The sequence below is a fragment of the Saccopteryx leptura genome, chromosome 1 (assembly GCF_036850995.1).
Source record: "Saccopteryx leptura isolate mSacLep1 chromosome 1, mSacLep1_pri_phased_curated, whole genome shotgun sequence".
NCBI lineage: Eukaryota > Metazoa > Chordata > Mammalia > Chiroptera > Emballonuridae > Saccopteryx > Saccopteryx leptura.
The window spans coordinates 41874426-41893750 of NC_089503.1; the positions used below are offsets into that span (position 1 = coordinate 41874426).

The 19325-nt window shown below is 43.3% G+C and overlaps 1 protein-coding gene across 7 annotated transcripts in view; it reads left to right on the forward strand.

Annotated features, from left to right (window-relative positions):
- Positions 1-4462: 4462 nt before the first annotated feature.
- The window catches only part of SERGEF (secretion regulating guanine nucleotide exchange factor), a 224031-nt gene continuing 209168 nt past the window's right edge, over positions 4463-19325 (forward strand). For 6 of the 7 annotated variants that reach the window (XR_010748958.1, XR_010748959.1, XM_066364999.1 and 3 more), the window contains exons 1-5: positions 4463-4569; positions 8858-8993; positions 10525-10680; positions 12676-12770; positions 16662-16722. Coding sequence is in view for 5 of the 7 variants with exons in the window: in XM_066364999.1 (XP_066221096.1) it covers positions 4510-4569; positions 8858-8993; positions 10525-10680; positions 12676-12770; positions 16662-16722 (508 nt within the window). In the remaining 2 variants the exon portion in view is untranslated. Of the gene's footprint in view, positions 4570-6469; positions 6556-8857; positions 8994-10524; positions 10681-12675; positions 12771-16661; positions 16723-19325 lie in introns of those variants that run through there. The other variant, XM_066365017.1, reaches the window with a different exon arrangement.

Consider the following 19325-nt stretch of genomic DNA (forward strand, 5'->3'; position numbering starts at 1 on the left):
GTGGTCTTGTACCTCACTTTATAATGTAGGAGTAATTGGCATTTACAACCTTGGGGGGTCTCAGCCAAAACTGAGACAGGAAGGGTCCCATTTTTACATCGTATTACACATGCTTGAAAGGAATTATCAAACAAAAAAGGCCAATCTTATAAAACAAGCAGCAAACTTGGTATAGTTTTTGCACATCAAGGGCCCCCAGGGAGAAAGAGCTGCTCTGCCTCTCTCAAGCTTGTATTTTTCTTAGCATAACCACAGGCTGGAAAAGTTAGGGTGAGGTGCTGCCCTCAAGTGGTCTTACAGGCAGAAACAATGAGGAGGAGTGGTGTGAGAGAACAGGAAAGGGTGGTGTTAAGAGCTCACCCCAAACACTTTCCAGGGCTCCCAAGCATAAAGGGTGATGAGTACTGGAGGTTTGTATTATCAGAGGGGTCAAGAACTAGTGAATATGAACTATTATCCTTAACATGACTCCATTTGTACCCCCAAAGTAATGTGTGGCTTGAAAAATGTGGGTTATGTACCCAAAAAATCACCTGGGACTCACCATCCTGTGTGTGTGTGTGTGTGTGTGTGTGTGTGTGTGTGTGTGTGTGTGTATGTAGAAAACTGGTATAATACTTTCACAATATAAATATTTCCCATACTTAATATATTTTAAAACATTTTAAAATGTCAACCTAGTAGTCTACCACGTGGCTATGCCATAATCAATCAATTATTTTTGGACTTCCAGGTAGTAAGTTTTCTTTTATTTTGGAGGGGGGGTATTTATTCATTTTAGAGAGAGAAGAAAGAGAGAAAGAGAAAAAGAAAGGCTGAGGTGGGGGGAGGAGCAAGCAAGAAGCTTCAATAAATAATTGCTTCTGGTATGTGCCTTGACCAGGCAAGCCAGGGTTTTGAACCTGTGACCTCAACATTCCAGTTGTAAGCTTTAGCCACTGTGCCACCACAGGACCACAGGTCAGGTACTTTTTTTTTTTTTTGTAAGTTTTTTTTCCTATTATATGTAAACCTATAATGAATAACTTGCAGTTTAAATCTTTGTGCACAGCTCTGATTAATTTCTTGTGATGAATTAACAGATGTAGAATTACTGGGTAAGTACTTATCTTCATCTATATAAATATAAATGTAAATGTTCATTTGTTCAAAATCTTAAATCTCTGAAAGTTCTTCACCGATTACTTTGAAATTTTGAAACAATGTTGTATTCAAATACACACTCTTTTTTATATACCTACTATTTTCTAGATATAGATATCACACCTGTGACAGGTAAAAACATGCTTTTTTTGAAAAACAGCGCCATCTGTTGGACATAAAAGCAACACACGCTATACTAAATATTTTATGATTCCATTTCAATGTTTCCAATTCACGATCCATTTACGTGCAGCCAGACTTGAGGATGCACGGTTGTGAGCGCGGCGATCGTGTTCTGCAGCTTCAGATCTGCTTTGTTCTCAACAGAATGAACGCGACAAACTGAGAATGGCTGAAAGATGTCAACGAGAAACAGCAGATCAGCATCAAACAATCTCCGTGCTCAGCAATCATGCGATTACAATCGCCTTGCATTCCGGTACAACCCAGCTGATGATTATAGTTAGAGCCGGTATGTTTTCATTGACACTATGATTCAAGTGTGTCCTTATTGCAAGGCTCTGAAATTTAATGGAGAAATGAAAAGAGTGTGTTGCTCCACCGGAAAAATTAAACTGCCTCAACTTGGAGAACCGCCAGAGCCATTAAAAACTTTGCTTGCCAGACATACTGCCGAATCAAAGCATTTTCTATCTAACATCAGGAAATAGAACTCATTCTTCCAAATGACGTTGTTTGGCGCAGAAATTGTAACAGCTCAATTCATGCCAACTTTCAAAATGAAAGGACAAATTTATCATAAAGTTGGCTCCCTGCTTCCGTTCCCAGATGGTCAACATAAATTCCTATGAATGTATTTCATCGGTGATGGCAATGATGAATTGGTTGCATGCTGCAGAATTTCTACCAGCATAAAAAGGTCCATGTTCCCCAACTGCAAGAGCTTCCTCACAAAAAAACAATTTAGTGCGTTTGTTCAAAATAGCAATTGACATGATGCCATCTGATACATACAAGATTGTTATTCAGCCCTGGCCGGTTGGCTCAGTGGTAGAGTGTTGGCCTGGCGTGCGGGAGTCCCGGGTTCAATTCCTGGCCAGGGCACACAGGAGAAGCGCCCATCTGCTTCTCCACCCCTCCCCCTCTCCTTCCTCTCTGTCTCTCTCTTCCCCTCCCACAGCCGAGGCTCCATTGGAGCAAAGTTTGCCCGGGCGCTGGGGATGGCTCTGTGGCCTCTGCCTCAGGCACTAGAATGGCTCTGATTGCGGCAGAGTGACGCCCCAGATGGGTAGAACATCGCCCCCTGGTGGGCATGCCAGGTGGATCCCAGTCGGGCGCATGCAGGAGTCTGTCTGACTGCGTCCCCGTTTCCAACTTAAGAAAAATACAAAAAAAAAAAAAAAAAAAAAAAAAAAAAAAAAGATTGTTATTCATGCTGACAAAATGGCTGCTGGAGAACATGTGCAAAGATTCAATGCTCCAACTATAGATGAAGTGGCAATTGTTATAGTCGGAGATCAATTCCAACCTAGAGATATTTTTCTTCATCAGAGAAACAATCAATTGACAAAACTTGCAGAAACTCATTGTTGCTTCGATGCCCTGCAATAAATATCCAATCATTTTTAGGATGGTGCCGATGGATATCACTTCAACGTTAAGATGATAAATCCAGTCAGTGGTGAAGAAACAAATATGAAATGCAGTGCAATGAACTATTATTCATACTGATTGATTTGAGAGAATGAAGACAATCACATTTTGAAATGCCGTCAATTGTTTCACCAATACATCATAGATATGTATACAAAAGTCGAAACAGAATGTTTGATATTCATCCATTTGAATCAGACCAAGCTTTGCTCTGAAGAATACGTTCATTTGCGAGATGCAGTTCTAAATGATGATAATACAACTAAGGTTGGAAGACTAACAATTTTGCCATCTTCATATACAGGCAGTCCACGTCATATGCAGGAGTATGCTCAAGATGCAATTGTGTATGTTCGTCACTACGGGTGTCCAGACCTATTCATTACATTCACATGCAATCCAGCTTGGGACGATATACAACAGCTCTTACTTCCTGGCCAATTGCTGGAGGATAGGCATGACATCACAGCACGTGTTTCAGACAGAAGCTGAAATCGCTGATGGATTTCATGGTAAAACATGAAGTGTTTGGGTCTGCGTGCTATAAAAATTAATGAGCAACGTCATAGAAGCAACAATCTTGACAGGACCTTTCAAAGGTGAAGATGTCCTCATTCCTCGCATTCCTATGATTTCAATGGATATGCCATTTCAATTTAAGAGATTGCAGTTCCCAATTTGATTGGCGTTTGCAATCACCATCAACAAAGCTCAGGGCCAATCTTTAGAATTGTGCAGTATAGATCTAGACACGGATTGCTTCTCACATGGACAATTATATGTTGTGTGTTCTAGACTCGGCAAACCAGACAATCTCTACATTTGCACAGACAGTGGAATAACAAAAAATATTGTATACCCACAAGCATTGTGAAATTAAACATAATAGAAACTTGTGCTTTGTCTTTTCTTTCTTTTCCATTTAACCAGACTGAGTCACAGCAATGTCTGACCGGGTACAGCTAGTATTCCTAATAAGCATTGCCACATTTTCCTTCAGGTGAATTGTGCTTATTTGGCTCGAACCCAAAGTGTATGAGGGTATCTGATAAAAGCCATTTTATATGAAAATCTATGTTGGGCGAAAATTATCCAGTATTGGTGACCAGAATCAGGGCAGGGCCATGCTTGGAGAACTGAGAATCAGAAGGCTGCCCAGCAGGAATCCATGAGGACTAGCCTCCTCAGTGTAAGTTCCCTCCCGGTGCCAGGCGCTGAGGCCCACATCAACGATATACAGCACTATCATCTACCAACAAACTCCCTCAGATTTTGCAAAGGCACACCAAAGCAGGCCCAACCGCAGCTCGGCCTAAGACCCGGGGGCAGGAGGACCCTTTCCACTCCTTCTCAGCCTCAATCTCTTCCCAATCAAATAATGAAGTCTTGTGAGCCCCTCTGGGTTGTCGTGATGAGACACGACAGGAGATAAGAACGTCGTGCACTTGCACAGGATTACTACTAAAAATAAAGGCAAAGAGCAGAGATAACCCGCAAATCAGAAGGCCGGGAGCGGACACGCTTATCTCGCGCGCGGCGGGGCGGAGCCCTTGGAGTCGAGGCGGTCCCGGAAGCGACCGCTGGGCTCTCGCCGGCTCTTGATTCGTGGTGGCGCGAGGGCGCGGCACGGCGACCCCGCCCTCAGAGTTGGCTTCTCCCTCGCGCCAGCCCGGCCTCTTTTCCGGCCCCGCCCCTCTCCGGCCCCGCCCTCCTCGCAGGCCCCTCCCGGAAGCCTCCGTGGAGCTTTCACGCATGGAGCACAAGCCCCGCAACTCGGAAGCTACCCCTGCTCGGGTCAGGCTCTTCGCCTGGGTACGTGGCGTGATTCCGCCCCCGCGCCGGGGCGGCTGGCACTGAGGGGCGCGCAGATGCTGGGAGCAGCCAGCCTTCGCGTGGGCGGTTCTGGGTGGGCGGTGGAGGTCGGATCCCGGCTCTGGCTCCGGGTTGGAGGATGCTGGACTGGGGGCGGAAGAGGAGCAGGAAGGAGGGAAGGTCTTCCCGGATTGAAATAGGGGGCCTGCTGGCTGGTGGCGTGCGGATCGGAGGGGCTGCGGCTTTGTGGGAAGAACCTGCCTCCAGGGCAGAGCGTCTGGTTCCGCGAGAGCTCCGGGAAAGACAGCGTGGATGGCTCCGAAGAGAGAGGATCATCCCATTCTCAGAGCCCTGTGGGTCACCTGTGCTCTGTACCCTCCCATTGCCCGGAGGATGGGGCCTTTTCCCAGACCCACCCCAGTCTGGCAGGAGCATCCTTTGATGAGAGGCCTGCGGTGTTTGGCGGTGCACGAGCCAGAGACCTGCAGAGTTGCTGCTATTCTGCTGTGGCCGGGTCTTGCCTGTATTGGGGTATTGGGAGTCCGCGTTGGTATTGGTTTGACAGGAGCCCTGAGTGACAGGGTCATCTTTTTGTGTCGTGGCTGGCAGGGAGGAGGAGGGTCTCAGTACAGCTGCGTGTGGCAGGTACCCGACCAGATGCACGGAAACAAGCAGACGTTGTGTCTTAGCTCTTCATAACACATATCCCAGTTGTAACGAAATGTGTAATTTGTCAGTGTCAGTTTCCTTGGCTAGCATGTAAGCATCATATCGGTGGGTACTGTGCCTGTCTTGTTCATGGTACTTGGCACATGGTAAGGTGCTCAGTGAATATGTGTTGACTGATGACTGAATGAGTACCTGTTGTGTGTGAGCTATGTGCAGTTTTTTTTGGAAAAGCACAGTGAAAGATAGCTCTAGCGTTAGGGTAGGGGGTAGGGTGGGGAGATAACCTATATTGCTGTTAAAACCAGTATATGTTCACTAATTAAAAAATGATAATTATCAGTACAAGGAAACATTTGTTGAATGTAAGGCTGCAGACTGGCAGAAGGGAGAGTGTGGTGTGGCTTGAGGTAGTCTGGCTGTGTGACTATCTTTGAGGTGGTGCTTGAGCTGGTGGTGGAGCTGGGGATTGAATGTGTTCCTGGGATGAGTGGTGTCTCTGGCTTTTCCCAGGCTAGAGACTGGGGTCTCTGTGGACAGAGGAAACATCTGACAGAAAAAGCCTTTCAGATGTGGCCTTATCTGTACTGAAACAAAAAGATTGTTGAACCTAACTGTATGTAGAGACCCGATGGGCTGTTCTTCCAACGCCTTATCTATGACATGGGAGTGTTAGTTTGCTAGGGCTGCCAAAACAAAATGCCACAGATTGGGGATCTAAACAATGGAAATTTATTTCCTTACAGTTCTGGAGGTCGTAGGTCCAAGATCAAGGTGTCAGCAGAAAATTAATTTCTTCTGAGGTCTCTCTCTTTTGCTTAGAGATGGCAGCGTTCTTATTGTGCCCTCAGACGGATTTTTCTCTGTGCGAGAGCATCCCTGTGTTTCTTCTTACAAAGACACCAGTCAAATTGGAGTAAGCCACATCATTGTGACCTCATTTAACTTTAGGTACCTTTTTAAAGGCTCTGTCTTAAAGTGCAGTCACGTTCTGAAATACTGAAGGGTAGTTTCAACAAATGAATTCAGTCCATAACAAGAGTATTTACCTCCTTGGAGTTGTGTGTGTGGTATGTACAGTGTTTATAAGGAAGGGAGGCAAATAGAGCTGTAATAGGTTGTATTGAAATTTCCTTTTGTTTTGCTTTATCATGGATTTATGGTCTATTGTTGCATTGCAAAAATTGATATCATAATTGAATTCCATAATGGCGGTGTCTGACTTTCTGTTCAACTTCCTGTAACCCTGGTAATGGGACAGCTGTGAGGTCTCAGGGCTGATGGAGAAATCCTGTGCATATGCTCGCCACTTCACACTGTGCAAGCTTTTCATTTGATCTTCTCTAGGTAGGGACTCAACAGGTCTTACATCCATTGACTATAAAATATATGAATGCCTTTCCTGGGATGGCATAGTTTCAGATGCAGGCTGGTGAGCAAAACAAAGTTCCAGCCCTTATGGAGTTTACTTTTTAGGAGGTAGACAGGAAATAGGGTAAACATATATAATGTCATGTCAGGGAGTACTATGAAAAAAAAATGAAGCAGAAAAAGTGATGGGGTGGTTTTTTTAGATAGGATCATGTAGTCAACCTCTTGCCATGTAAGCTCAGGGCTGGTTCGCAATATATAATTATTGTTATTTTTTGTTTCCCTTAGTTCTTAGTGACAAAGTATGGTATAATGAAAGGAGTATATATCTGACTTGTCCACCCAGCTACCTGAAAGTTACTTAACCTCTCTGAGTCTTAGCTTCTTCATCTGTACAATGAGAGTGACAATGCCCATCTCTTCTGTTGTTATGAGACATTAAAAGTAGATGCCTAGCACAGGGCCTCTGAGACCTGTGTTCCTGCTATGGCTTGCTTTGACAGCATAGAATCCTTGCAGCCCAAATGACTGTGGAAGAGACCACAGGGGCAAGAATTAGTGTGTATGTATTTTTTGTAGTTGTTTTAAATCACTTTTCCCTATTCTGGTGTTTTATTTTTTAATTAAAAAAAATTTTAAAAGATTTTTATTTATTTATTTTTAGAGGAGAGAGAAAAAGAAAGAGGTGAGAGAGAGAGTGTAGAAGAGCAGGAAGCATCAACTCCCATATGTGCCTTGACCCTGCAAGCCCAGGGTTTCAAACCGGCGAACTCAGTGTTCCAGGTTGACACTTTATCCACTGTGCCACCACGGTTAGGCTTTTAAAATTACTTTTTTTTTCAAGGTGTTTTAAAAACCAGTTTTATTACTCATTTTTATGAAGAATTTTAGCCAGAAGAAGATATTTAGAGAAATTATAAAGATTTCTGAAATCTTAGATTCCCCCTGCAGGTCCACAATCCCTTATTTATTCTCAGTTTTGAAGTCAAAAAGCTTTGAACACCCCAGACTGACCTGACATCATAGGCTGCTTATAGTCTTTGCCCACTTACTGTGACTGTGTACTGTTTACTTCCCAGAATAATACTGTTTTGCTTATGAGGTGCTACTCTCAGACCTTACAGAAGTGTACATGATTTATATACCATGTTACTTTTCTAAAGTCTGTAAAATTCTGAGTCTGAAATATATCTGGCTGCAAGGGTTTCCAATTAGGGATTATGGACCTTTATTGTATATTAATGATCAACATATTGCCCCCCCAAAGAAAACCTGTTTCCTTACGGGGATCTCACCTTGTGAATCTTAGAGTCATAAAACATAGTACAGTACTTGGAAAGGCCCTTAGAGATCATTGCCAACCTATTTACTTACAGATGAGATAACAATGATGTGCCCTGCTTGAGGGTACAACATCCTTGACTAACTTTGCTTACAGAAAGTCATTGCCATTGCCAGTTTTTCCAGTAAGGTGTGGAGAGAAGGGACAAGAACTACTAGCATATTTCCCAACCACTTTGTTCCCATTTCCCCTCATTATTTCTTAGCCACCTCAGGTAATTAGCTTTTATCAGAAGGAACTCCCATATTGTCCCCAAAAGCAGCATATGGGGCTTAGGGCATGAAGGGGGAAGGTGAGGAATATCATTGGATAAACTGTGGATGCTAAGGGCTCCTCTCATATGGAAAGTGTGGTGTTCTGGGCTACTGTCTAAGTATGGGTTGCACATAACAGCCTCTTAAGAATGATCTTATGGAGGCCCTAGCCGGTTAGCTCAGTGGTAGAACATTGGCCTGGCATGTGGATGTCCCACGTTTGATTCTGGGTCAGGGCACATAGGAGAAGCGCCCATCTGCTTCTTCACCCTTCCCCCTCTCCCTTTTCTCTGTCTCTCTCTTCCCCTCCTGCAGCCAAGGCTCCTTTGGAGCAAGTTGACTCGGGCACTGAAGATGACTCCATGGTCTTGCCTCAGGTGCTAAAATGGCTCCAGTTGCAATGGAGCAATGGCCCCAGATGGGCAGAGCATCGCCCCCTAGTGGGCTTGCTGGGTGAATCCCAGTCAGGCGCATACGGGAGTCTCTCTGCCTTCTTGCTTCTCATTTAAGGAAAAAAAAAAGAATGATCTTATGGAATCTCATTTGTATATAGGCTCTGAGATGTTGTCTGGGTGATAAAGACAGGGCCAGGTAAATAAACATTGGCAGTTGGGGTTCCCATGCTTCTTTCATCTTTGGTTTGTTTTATCCCTAGGGTGCAAATAGCTATGGGCAACTTGGCCTTGGCCATAGGGAAGATGTACTCTTGCCCCAACAACTGAACGACTTCTGTAAACCTGTGTGTGTCCGGAGGATCACAGGAGGAGGGGGACACTCTGCTGTTGTCACAGGTAACTTTTCTTCAAGAGTAGATAGCCTCTCATTTTCTTATTTAGACACTTCCCCTTAGGGTGCCATATTGCCATCTTTCAGCCTTGTGTATTTTGTTTTAAAGTTATCATCAGAGAATCCAAATTGTCAGAGCTAAAGGGACTGCAGAGATCTTCTAGGCCAGGGGTCGGGAACCTATGGCTCGCGAGCCAGATGTGGCTCTTGATGGCTGCATCTGGCTCACAGACAAATCTTTAATAAAAATAATAATAACGTTAAAAATATAAAACATTCTCATGTATTACAATCCATTCATTTCCTACCACTCATGTTCATGGTTGTGAGTGGCTGGAGCCAATCACAGCTGTCCTCTGGGACAACACCTAATTTTTATTGGATAATGCTTATTGTACATGAATCATTGTATGACTCTCACGGAATTACATTTTAAAATATGTGGCGTTCATGGCTCTCTCAGCCAAAAAGGTTCCTGACCCCTGTTCTAGGCTCTCCCAATGCTCCCACCTCCTTACCCCCCCCAACCCCCATCTCATTATACAAATGAGGCTCAGAGGGGAATACTGATTGCTTAAGGTTACAAGACATATTAGTGGCAGAGTTGCACAATATATCACATTTTATACCATGTATTGCTATTTAAATTTCACATGTGAGTTAGAAGTTTACAATTAGGTTGACTATTCCATAAGAGCAAGAACTTTGAATTTTCCGTAGTTTCCCGTATAGTAGTTAGGCTAGGACTTAATAAGTATTGCAAGTGCTACAATATTGTGAAAGAGGGCATAAAGTTTCTGACTAACAACATGAACTCTGAGATCAAACTGCCTGGGTTCAAGTTCTGGGTCTCTTATTTATCAGCTGTATAGCCTTGGGTGAATTACTTAATTCCTCTGTGTCAGTTTCTTCTGTGTTAGGTGGGGATAATAATGGTGGCTAAGAAGAATCAGTGAGTTAATGGCTGCATTATGACTTTTATGAGTCCTTGGCACTTTTGCTTTCTGAACACCTTTCTCCATAAATAAATACTAAAATTATATTTTATAACTGCCTTGATAAAAAGATTAACATAATCCAGGCTAGAATTAGTAGTATATATTCATTATTATTACATTCATATTTCTTATTTTAAAAGAGTTTGAAATTGAAACATTTTTGTGGGCCTCTAAAAGTATTGTGGGCCTTTGGCACTGCCTAAAGGATAAGTTGGCCCCGCACGGAAACCTCTTCGAGCAATACCTGGCACATTCTAGGTGCAGAATAGATGTTGGCTTCATTGTTACAGTAGATGCTCATTTTGGTGATTGATTGGCCACTACTGTAGCCCTTGGAGTTTCCATTTAGATATTATATTTGAACCCCTTGGCTCACTGTCGTTTGGTTCAGTGCACATTGGCATACACAGATTATTAATGTGAGTGGGAAAAGGTTATTGGGTGTATAACTCCAAATAAATAGCTAAATCATTTTGCTTGCTTGGGCAGTTGTAATTTCTCCTGTGCACACTATCTTCAAAGCCTTTGTATTTTGCAGATGGAGGAAGCCTTTTTGTTTGTGGTCTAAACAGAGATGGGCAGTTGGGGCTTGGTCACACAGAGGATGTTCTGTATTTTACACCCTGCAAATCCCTCCTTGGCTGTCCCATCCAACAGGTGGCCTGTGGCTGGGACTTCACCATTATTCTTACAGGTGAGTTCACTCCTAGGTAAATGAAAGCCTCTCTGTGTTTAAAAACACACACAAATGTTCTCTGTGATTGTCAAGGAAAGTTGCCAGGTGTCTTTTGCAAGGCGAGTTTAAACAGTAAAACTTAGAGCTCGAAAACTCTTGCAAGAGACTGGAGAATGAACTGAATTATCTTTCATGTCCATTTCTTGTTCCAGTTCTTGGTAGCTCTGTGGCTGGGCTAACTGGCCTTCAGTATCCACAGGTTTCTCATCTGTGGATTCAACAACTGTTGATCAGAAACAGTACTACATACAATATTTTCAACTCGTGGTTGGGAATTTGTGAACATGGAGGGCCCACTGTATACATTGTTTCACTCTATTTTATATAAGAGACTTGAGTATCCTTGGATTTTGGTATCCTCAGGGGTTCCTGGAACCGATCCTCTACAGATACCCAGGGACCACTGTAATGCTCTTGGGAATCAGTTCAGCTGACTTCCCCCTGGAAATAGTTTTGCTCGATCTAGCTTACCATTCTGGATTCAAAGGACCATCTGTAATTTCTGACTGAAGTCTCTCTTTGTCATGGTCGTCTGGCAAGGGCTTCTTCTGACTATGTAACCTCTCCCACCCCACAGCCCTGCCTCAAACCCTTGTGGATTCTCACATCTATAGCTTATATCCCCAGCTTTTTTAGCACATGACCGTAAATTATGGTTCCCCATCTATTTCTGCTGTTGCCTTGGCTCTTATTCTCCTCACTCTCATACTTTTCTTTCTTGTCATTCCAACTAGTACGTGTCATTCTTTGCCTGGAACAGTCCCTCTCTTGTCTATCTGGGTAACTCCTGTCCCGTCTTTGAAACCCTGCTAAAGTGTTACCATCTCTCATTGCAGATGGGTTCTGTAATGTATGTTGAATTGGTAGTGATTATTAGAATCTAAATAATAGCTATCACTTATGAAGTGCTCATTGTGGGCCTTTGTTGGGGTTGTAGGGAGTCAGTAGATAATACTCTGTTTCCTGTTTATATTCGGAACCAATTGTTAGAAAGGTGTAGAGCAGTCAGACAGGTGGAGATCAAACTATTGGCTTTTTACTGAGATAAAGGCTAAGTTGGAAGCAGTGTTAATCATCAGGCCAAGTGGTTCTGCTAACACTTCTCTCATCCAAACTTATCCCCCAAACTCTAGGCCAGGGGTCCCCAAACTTTTTACACAGGGGGCCAGTTCACTGTCCCTCAGACCGTTGGAGGGCCGGACTATAAAAAAAACTATGAACAAATCCCTATGCACACTGCACATATCTTATTTTAAAGTAAAAAAACAAAACGGGAACAAATACAATATTTAAAATAAAAAACAAGTAAATTTAAATCAAGAAACTGACCAGTATTTCAATGGGAACTATGGGCCTGCTTTTGGCTAATGAGATGGTCAATGTGCTCCTTTCATTGACCACCAATGAAAGAGGTGCCCCTTCCGGAAGTGCAGCGGGGGCCGGATAAATGGCCTCAGGGGGCCGCATGTGGCCCACGGGCCGTAGTTTGGGGACCCCTGCTCTAGGCCTTCCCCATAGTGGAAACCCTTACTATGTGTCAGCCCGGAGTGCCTGAGGGGAAAGTGTCATGCCACGTGTGTCCTGTTCCTTCTCCCAAACCCACCAGTTGGTTAGGTTACCCCTTCTCCACTAGAAAGTGGTGAGTATGGGAAGGGCAAGGAGGAAGGCTTGAAATGCTAATTGTGTTACGTGGAAACAGAAAAAGTGGAGAGTAAGTATCTGCTTATCCCCACAATCAGCACTGGGCTGAGTGTTCTGCACAGCTAATCTGTCAGGACTTAGGTAATGGACAGTCTGCGTAGAGAAACAGTGGAAGCAGGGAACGTGGTTTAAATGTGCCGAAGCACAGGGCCCTCCTTCCCTCGTCTCATTCCCTTTGCTCCTTCAGCGTTTACCCGTTAGTCACAGCTATCTCACTACTTAGATTGTGATTTAAATATTTGTCTTTTGCAGAAAATGGTCAAGTTCTATCATGTGGATCCAACTTTTATGGCCAATTAGGAGTTCCTCATGGGCCTCGGAGATGTGTGGTTCCCCAGGCCATTGAGGTAAGGACGCTCCTAACACTCATTTTGCTCATGTCCTGTTAAAGAGTTTCCAGGGTATTACAGTTATTCCTCCCCAGACCGGCTGGGTTCCTGAGCACTCAGTCAATAGTTAGAAGTTAAGTTGAAAAACTTAGGTTTTTCTAGGAAAAATTAGGTTGAGGGGAAGAGGGTTGTGAGTGAAAAGAACCTCTGTTAGTCCTCATACACATTACAACTTTTTGTGAAATAAAACAATAAAGGTAATATATCTTATAGAGACATTAATGATTTTTTACAATTCTAAAATTAGTAATAATAGAAAACGTGTTAGAAATAGGTTCAGATGGAAGTGACTTACCTAAAGACACTAAGCTAGGCAAATGGTAAAAGCCAGTCTTGTCTAATAGAAATATAATAGGAGCCACATATGTAATTTAAAAATTGCTAGTAGCACCATTTAAAAAAGTAAAGAGAAACAGGTGAGATTCATAACAACTTTATTGAGATGTAATTCTCCTACCATAAAATTTACTCTTTAAAAATATATAATTTAGTGGGTTTTTTTTGTTTTGTTTTTTCCCCGAAGCCAGAAATGGGGAGGCAGTCAGACAGACTCCCGCATGCGCCCTACCGGGATCCACCCGGCATGCCCACCAGGGGGTGATGTTCTGCCCATCTGGGGCGTTGCTCTGCTGCATCCAGAGCCATTCCAGTGCCTGAGGCAGAGGCCACAGAACCAGCCTCAGCGCCTGGGCAAACTCTGCTCCAATGGAGCCTTGGCTGTGGGAGGGGAAGAGAGAGACAGAGAGGAAGGAGAGGGGGAGGGGTGGAGAAGCAGATGAGTGCCTCTCCTGTGTGCCCTGGCCGGGAATTGAACCCAGGACTCCTGCACGCCAGGCCGACGCTCTAGCACTGAGCCAGCCAGCCAGGGCAATTTAGTGGTTTTTAGTATAGTGGTACCTTGAGATATGAGCAGACCAACATACGAATTTTTAAGATACAAGCTGCGACTTTGTCCGTATTTTTGTTCGAGATCCAAGAGAAATTTCGAGATACGATTCATGATTCGGAAAGCTGCCGCTAGTTGGTGTGTTGGTGCACGGATCCAGTATCAGCGGCACAACACCAGCATCTTGTTCTTTCTCACATGTTACCCACAGAATCAAGTCGAATCTTGTGTGCTGTACTCTTTCTTGCATCATTTTTGCATTTTTTACTAACTTTTTTTGTGTGCTATCATGAGGCCAAAGAAAGTAAGTGTAAAGGACAGTGGTGAGAAGAAGAAGAGAATGATGTTGATAGAAGCAAAGCAAGAAATAATAGAAAAACATGAGTGTGGTGTACGAGTGATTGAACTGGCAAGGCTGATTGACCACAGTACATCTACAATTTGTACCATCCTTATACAAAAAGATGCCATCAAAAGCGCAAATCCAGCGAAAGGAACTACAGTTCTGTCCCAATTAAGGACAAATATCCATGAAGAAATGGAGAAGCTTCTGCTGGTGTGGGTGAAAGAGAAAGAGCTGGCAGGAGATACAGTGACGGAGACTGTAATATGCGAAAAGGCATGTATTATTTTCGGCAACTTGAAGAAGAAAGAACCATCAACCTCGAAAGAGGCAGCAGAAGATACATTTAAGGCAAGTCACGGCTGGTTTGAAAATTTCAAGAAGAGATCTGGCATCCACTCAGTGGAGAGGCATGGTGAGACTGCGAGTGCTGACGTTAAGGCAGCTGAGGAGTACATCGCATGTTTTGCTGCGCTTATTGCAAAGGAAGGCTACATCCCCCAACAAGTGTTTGACCATGACGAAACAGGATTGTTTTGGAAAAAAATGCTCTGGAGGACTTTCATCACCACAGAGGAGAAGAAGCTGCCAGGCCATAAATCCATGAAGGACCGTCTGACCCTTGCATTGTGTGCAAATGCTAGCGGTGACTGTAAAATAAAGCCACTGCTAGTGTATCATTCTGAAAATCCTTGAGCCTTTAAGACTCACAAGATTCTTAAAGAAAAAGTGCAGGTTATATGGCGCACCAATGCTAGGGCATGGGTTACGGGGCAGTTTTTTATTGAATGGGTAAATCTTGTCTTTGGTCCTGCAGTGAAGAAATATGTTCAAGAAAATAAACTCCCGATGAAAGCATAATCCTTGATAATGCTCCAGCCCACCCACCTGGTCTTGAAGATGACATTCTCAATGAGTTCAAATTCGTGAATGTCCTCTACCTCCCACCCAACATGACTTCAATCTTGCAACCTATGGATCAGCAGGTCATTTCCAACTTTAAAAAGCTTTACACAAAACACTTGTTCCACCGCTGTTTTGAGGTGACTGAGAATACAATTCTAACCCTTTGAGAGTTTTGGAAAGATCACTATAACATCGTGATATGTTTACGCATTATTGACTTGGCATGGAAAGAGGTTACAAGAAGAACCTTGAACTTGGCATGGAAAAAGTTATGGCCTGACGTTGCAGACAGGGACTTTGAAGGATTTGAACCAAAGTCTGAGACCGAGGTAGAAGCATTGGAGGAGATTTTATCCCTTGAAAAGTTGATGGGTCTGGAAGTAAATGAAGGTGATGTAAATGAGCTTGTTGAGGAACATGAGGAGGAACTCTCAACTAAGGAGTTGAAGGAGCTACAGATGATGCAACATATGGAGCTTCTGCAAGAGATTAGTAGTAAGGAGGTGGTCGAGTCGGAGGAAGTGATTTCTACAAGTGAAATTAAATGACATGTTGGCAATGTGGGAGAAGCTTTCAAGTTTCATTGAAAAGAAACACCCAGAAAAAGTTTCAACTGGTCATGCTTTAGCACTTTTTAATGACACTTGTTTGTCACATTTCCATAACATTTTAAAAGGCAGAAAAAAGCAAACCTCTTTGGATAGATTTTTATTCAAAAATCCTGCAAGTGTAAGTGCTGAAAGTGCAGCCAAGAACACAAAAACAAGTGATGATTAAATGAAAAATACGTAATGTTAAGCTTAGGTTAAGTTTAAAGTTAAGAAAGTGCATTTTTTTACAATTAAGTTTTTGTGGTTTAATTTTAAGTAAAGAAAGTGCAGTTTTAGTTTTGTTTAAAGTAAAGAAAATACAGTTTTAGTTTACATTTAGTGTTAAGAAAGTACAATTTTAGTTTATGTATCTACAGTGCCTGCATCCCTTCCTCCCTCCCTCCTCCTCCACCATTCACCTCTGTTAGCCACACTCGTCTGTCTCCAAGGTAAGAATACAGTACTAAATAACACTTTTTTCTTTTATTTCATATATTTTGTTATGCATTGGTAAAGTATACATGTGTGTTTCTTAATTAAAAACATGTCTTTTTTTTATAATTTAGGATGGTTTGGGGATGTTTCACAGGGCTGGAACGGATTAAATCTATTTCAGTTATTTTAAATGGGAGAAGTTTGTTTGATATATGAGTTGACTGACTTACATGCTTGGTTACAGAACAAATTAAACTCGAATCTCAAGGTACCACTGTAGAACTCTTTCTAAATAAAGTTTTATTGGAACACAGTCATGCCCATTCATTTATGTATTGTCTATGCAGCTTTTATATTAGAATAGCAGTAGAGTAGTGTGACAGAAACCATGTGGCCTGCGAAATCTAAAGTATTTACTATCTGGCCCATTATGTAAAACATATGCCACCCCCTGGACTGGATGAACTTGAAGGTCTCCCCCTCTCTGAGAGACATTGTGATATGGTATTTTGAAAAGATTTTTGTCTTTTAGGGATGCATATGCAGGTATTTATGGTTGAAAATGTTGGTTGGGGGCTCTAAACCATCAGACCCACTAATGTCATGCTGCATCACATTTGGGCATCAATTATAGAACATTTTGTAGATGGATGATTCTGTGATCTCAGTCCTTTTCTCTGTTTTGACAGCTCCTGAGAGAGAAGGTTGTTAGTGTTGCTGCTGGACTGAGGCACGCGTTAGCTGCTACAGGTGATCATTTTGCTTTTGTTTTCCAAATAGGTGTATAAGAAGAAGAAGCAGAGCTTTAGAAAAAATGAACTTTAAGAAGTAATTCAGTGTCCTTCTCTGCCACACTTCTGACTAAAAGAAGGCGACATAAGGCCAAAGTTATCTGGCAAAGCCTTTAGCAGGTAGGGAGGAAGGAAATGAAGTTTTCAGGCTCTTTATTATGTTCTAGACATGGGGTTAGGCTCTCTTGATTTAATAAAGAGCTCATTTATTCCTCACAATCATGCAGTGATGTTAGTTGAATTTTTTTTTTTTTCTGAAGTGAGAAGCAGGGAGGCAGAGAGAAAGACTCCTACATGCATCCGACCAGGAGCCACCCTAAATGCCCATTAAGGGGCGATGCTCTGCCCATCTGGGGCGTTGCTCCATTGCAACTGGAGCCATTCTAGTACCTGAGGCAGAGGCCATGGAGCCATCCTCAGTGCCTGGGCCAACTTTGCTCTAATGGAGCCTTGGCTGCGGGAGGGGAAGAGAGAGACAGAGAGAAAGGAGAAGGGGAAGGGTGGAGAAGCAGATGAGTGCTTCTCCTGTGTGCCCTGGCCCGGAATTGAACCTGGGACTTCCACATGCCAGGCTGGCGCTCTACCACTGAGCCAACTTGTCAGGGCCTGAGTTGAATTTTTATGTATGAAGAAACTGAGGCCCAGAGAGGCTAAAGTGCTCGTCTCAGCATGCACAGGGAGTACACTAGTAAAAGGTAGAGCTGGGATCGGAGTCTAGGATGGTTTGGATTTTAAGGCCTGCTCTCTGCTGTGACTGCATGAGTGGGATTTTAATGTTTATTAACTGAAAAGCTTCGGGTGAGCTTGTCTCCTGGACTGTGAGAGGGCAGTGGGTGTGGGGCTGACCGTGTACGTGAGGTTGAAGGTGGTGAGTAGGGAGGAACGGTGGCAGGTGGAAGAGCAATGACCCTTTTCTCTCTTCATTGCCCATTTTCTGCTCCCACTCCCGGGCTGTGGACAGCCCTGAGCAGCTGTGGCAGCTGAGGCCCAAGCATGTGGTGAGTCTAGTTGTGGAGTGGGGAGCGGAGAGGAGGCGAGGAAGAGTCTGTGCTGCACGGTGCTGATGGTGGCCTGGGGCTTAGTGTTGATTGACCTTAAAAGAAAAATTTAACGTTTTATTTTGAGATAGATGCTTTTCTCAGTTTCTCCCAATAGTATCATCTTGTGTAACTGTAGTGCCGCAGCACAACTTGGTACTGTCCAGATATAGAACAGTTCCATCACCACAGAGAGCCCCTTGTCACCCTTTATCGCCACACTCACTTCCCACCTGCCCCCACCCCTCTCTTAGCTCCTGACAACCGCTCTTTTGTTCTCCATGTTCATAATATTGTCATTTCCAGAATGTTATATAAATGGTATAATAGAGTATATGCATCCTTTGGGGTTGGACTTTTTTGCTCAACATGATTCCTTGGAGATTCATCCAAATTTTGAATATTGCCTGACCTGTGGTGGAGCAGTGGATAGAGCATTGACCTGGAATGCTGAGGTCCCCAGTTCGAAACCCTGGGCTTGCCCGGTTAAGGCAAGCAAGCAATGAACAACTAAAACGAAGCAACTACTTCTTGTTCCACTCACCCCCTCTGTAAAATCAATAAATAAAATCTTTAAAACATTTTCCGTATTGAAAAAAAAGCAAATTTGAGTATCGATAGTGTGGTTCATTTTACTGTTGAAAGGTATTCCATGGTATAGAGGCACCACCGTCTTCACTTAGGCAGCCGTAACAGAACACCCCAGACTGGACGGCTCAAACAACAGACATGCGTTTCTCACAGCTATGGGGGCCAGAACAGTGCTTTTCAGCCTGTCTGCCAGAAATTTTGTGCCAGTCTGTGAAAGAGTTAATCACCCTGATGTTCTATGAAGATTATAGACCCAATGATTATAGAAAACCATTGGGCTAAAAGTGCAAGACCCACGTGCTGGGAGAATTGCTTTCTGGTGAGGCCTTTCCTCCTGGTTTGGAGAGGGCGGCCTTCTTGCCGTGCCCTTGCTTGGCCGTTCCTTTATACACACATTTCCTGTTTATACCAGAGGTGTCTCTCCTCTTCTTTTAAGTTCTGTCACATTAAGACCTCACTTTTATGACCCATTTAACTTTTATTGCCTCCTTATAAGCCCTGTCTCCACATACAGTCAGTCACGTTGCATGTTAGGGCTTCAACATGAATTTTCGGAGGACATAATTCAGTCCATAACAACGACAGGTTACTTATCCAGTCACCCACTGAAGAACATCTGGTTGTTTGCAGTTTTTCGCTATTAAGAATAAAGCTTGAAACATTTGTGAACAACTTTTTATGTGAACATAAATTTTTATTTCTATGGGATAAATGCCCAGGAGTGTGATTGCTGAGTTGTATGGTAGTAATTACCACTTTTACAAGTAGCAGATCCTCTTATAAATTAGCAGGTTGGAGAATTGCCTATCATGGGTTTATTTCCCCCTTTCCTACCAACTTTGTAATTGCTAACCTTATGTGTACATTTCTGTCCAGTTACAAAGCAGCACAATTGCCACTATGTGTTTCATTAAATTAATTTCCAGTCCTCCCC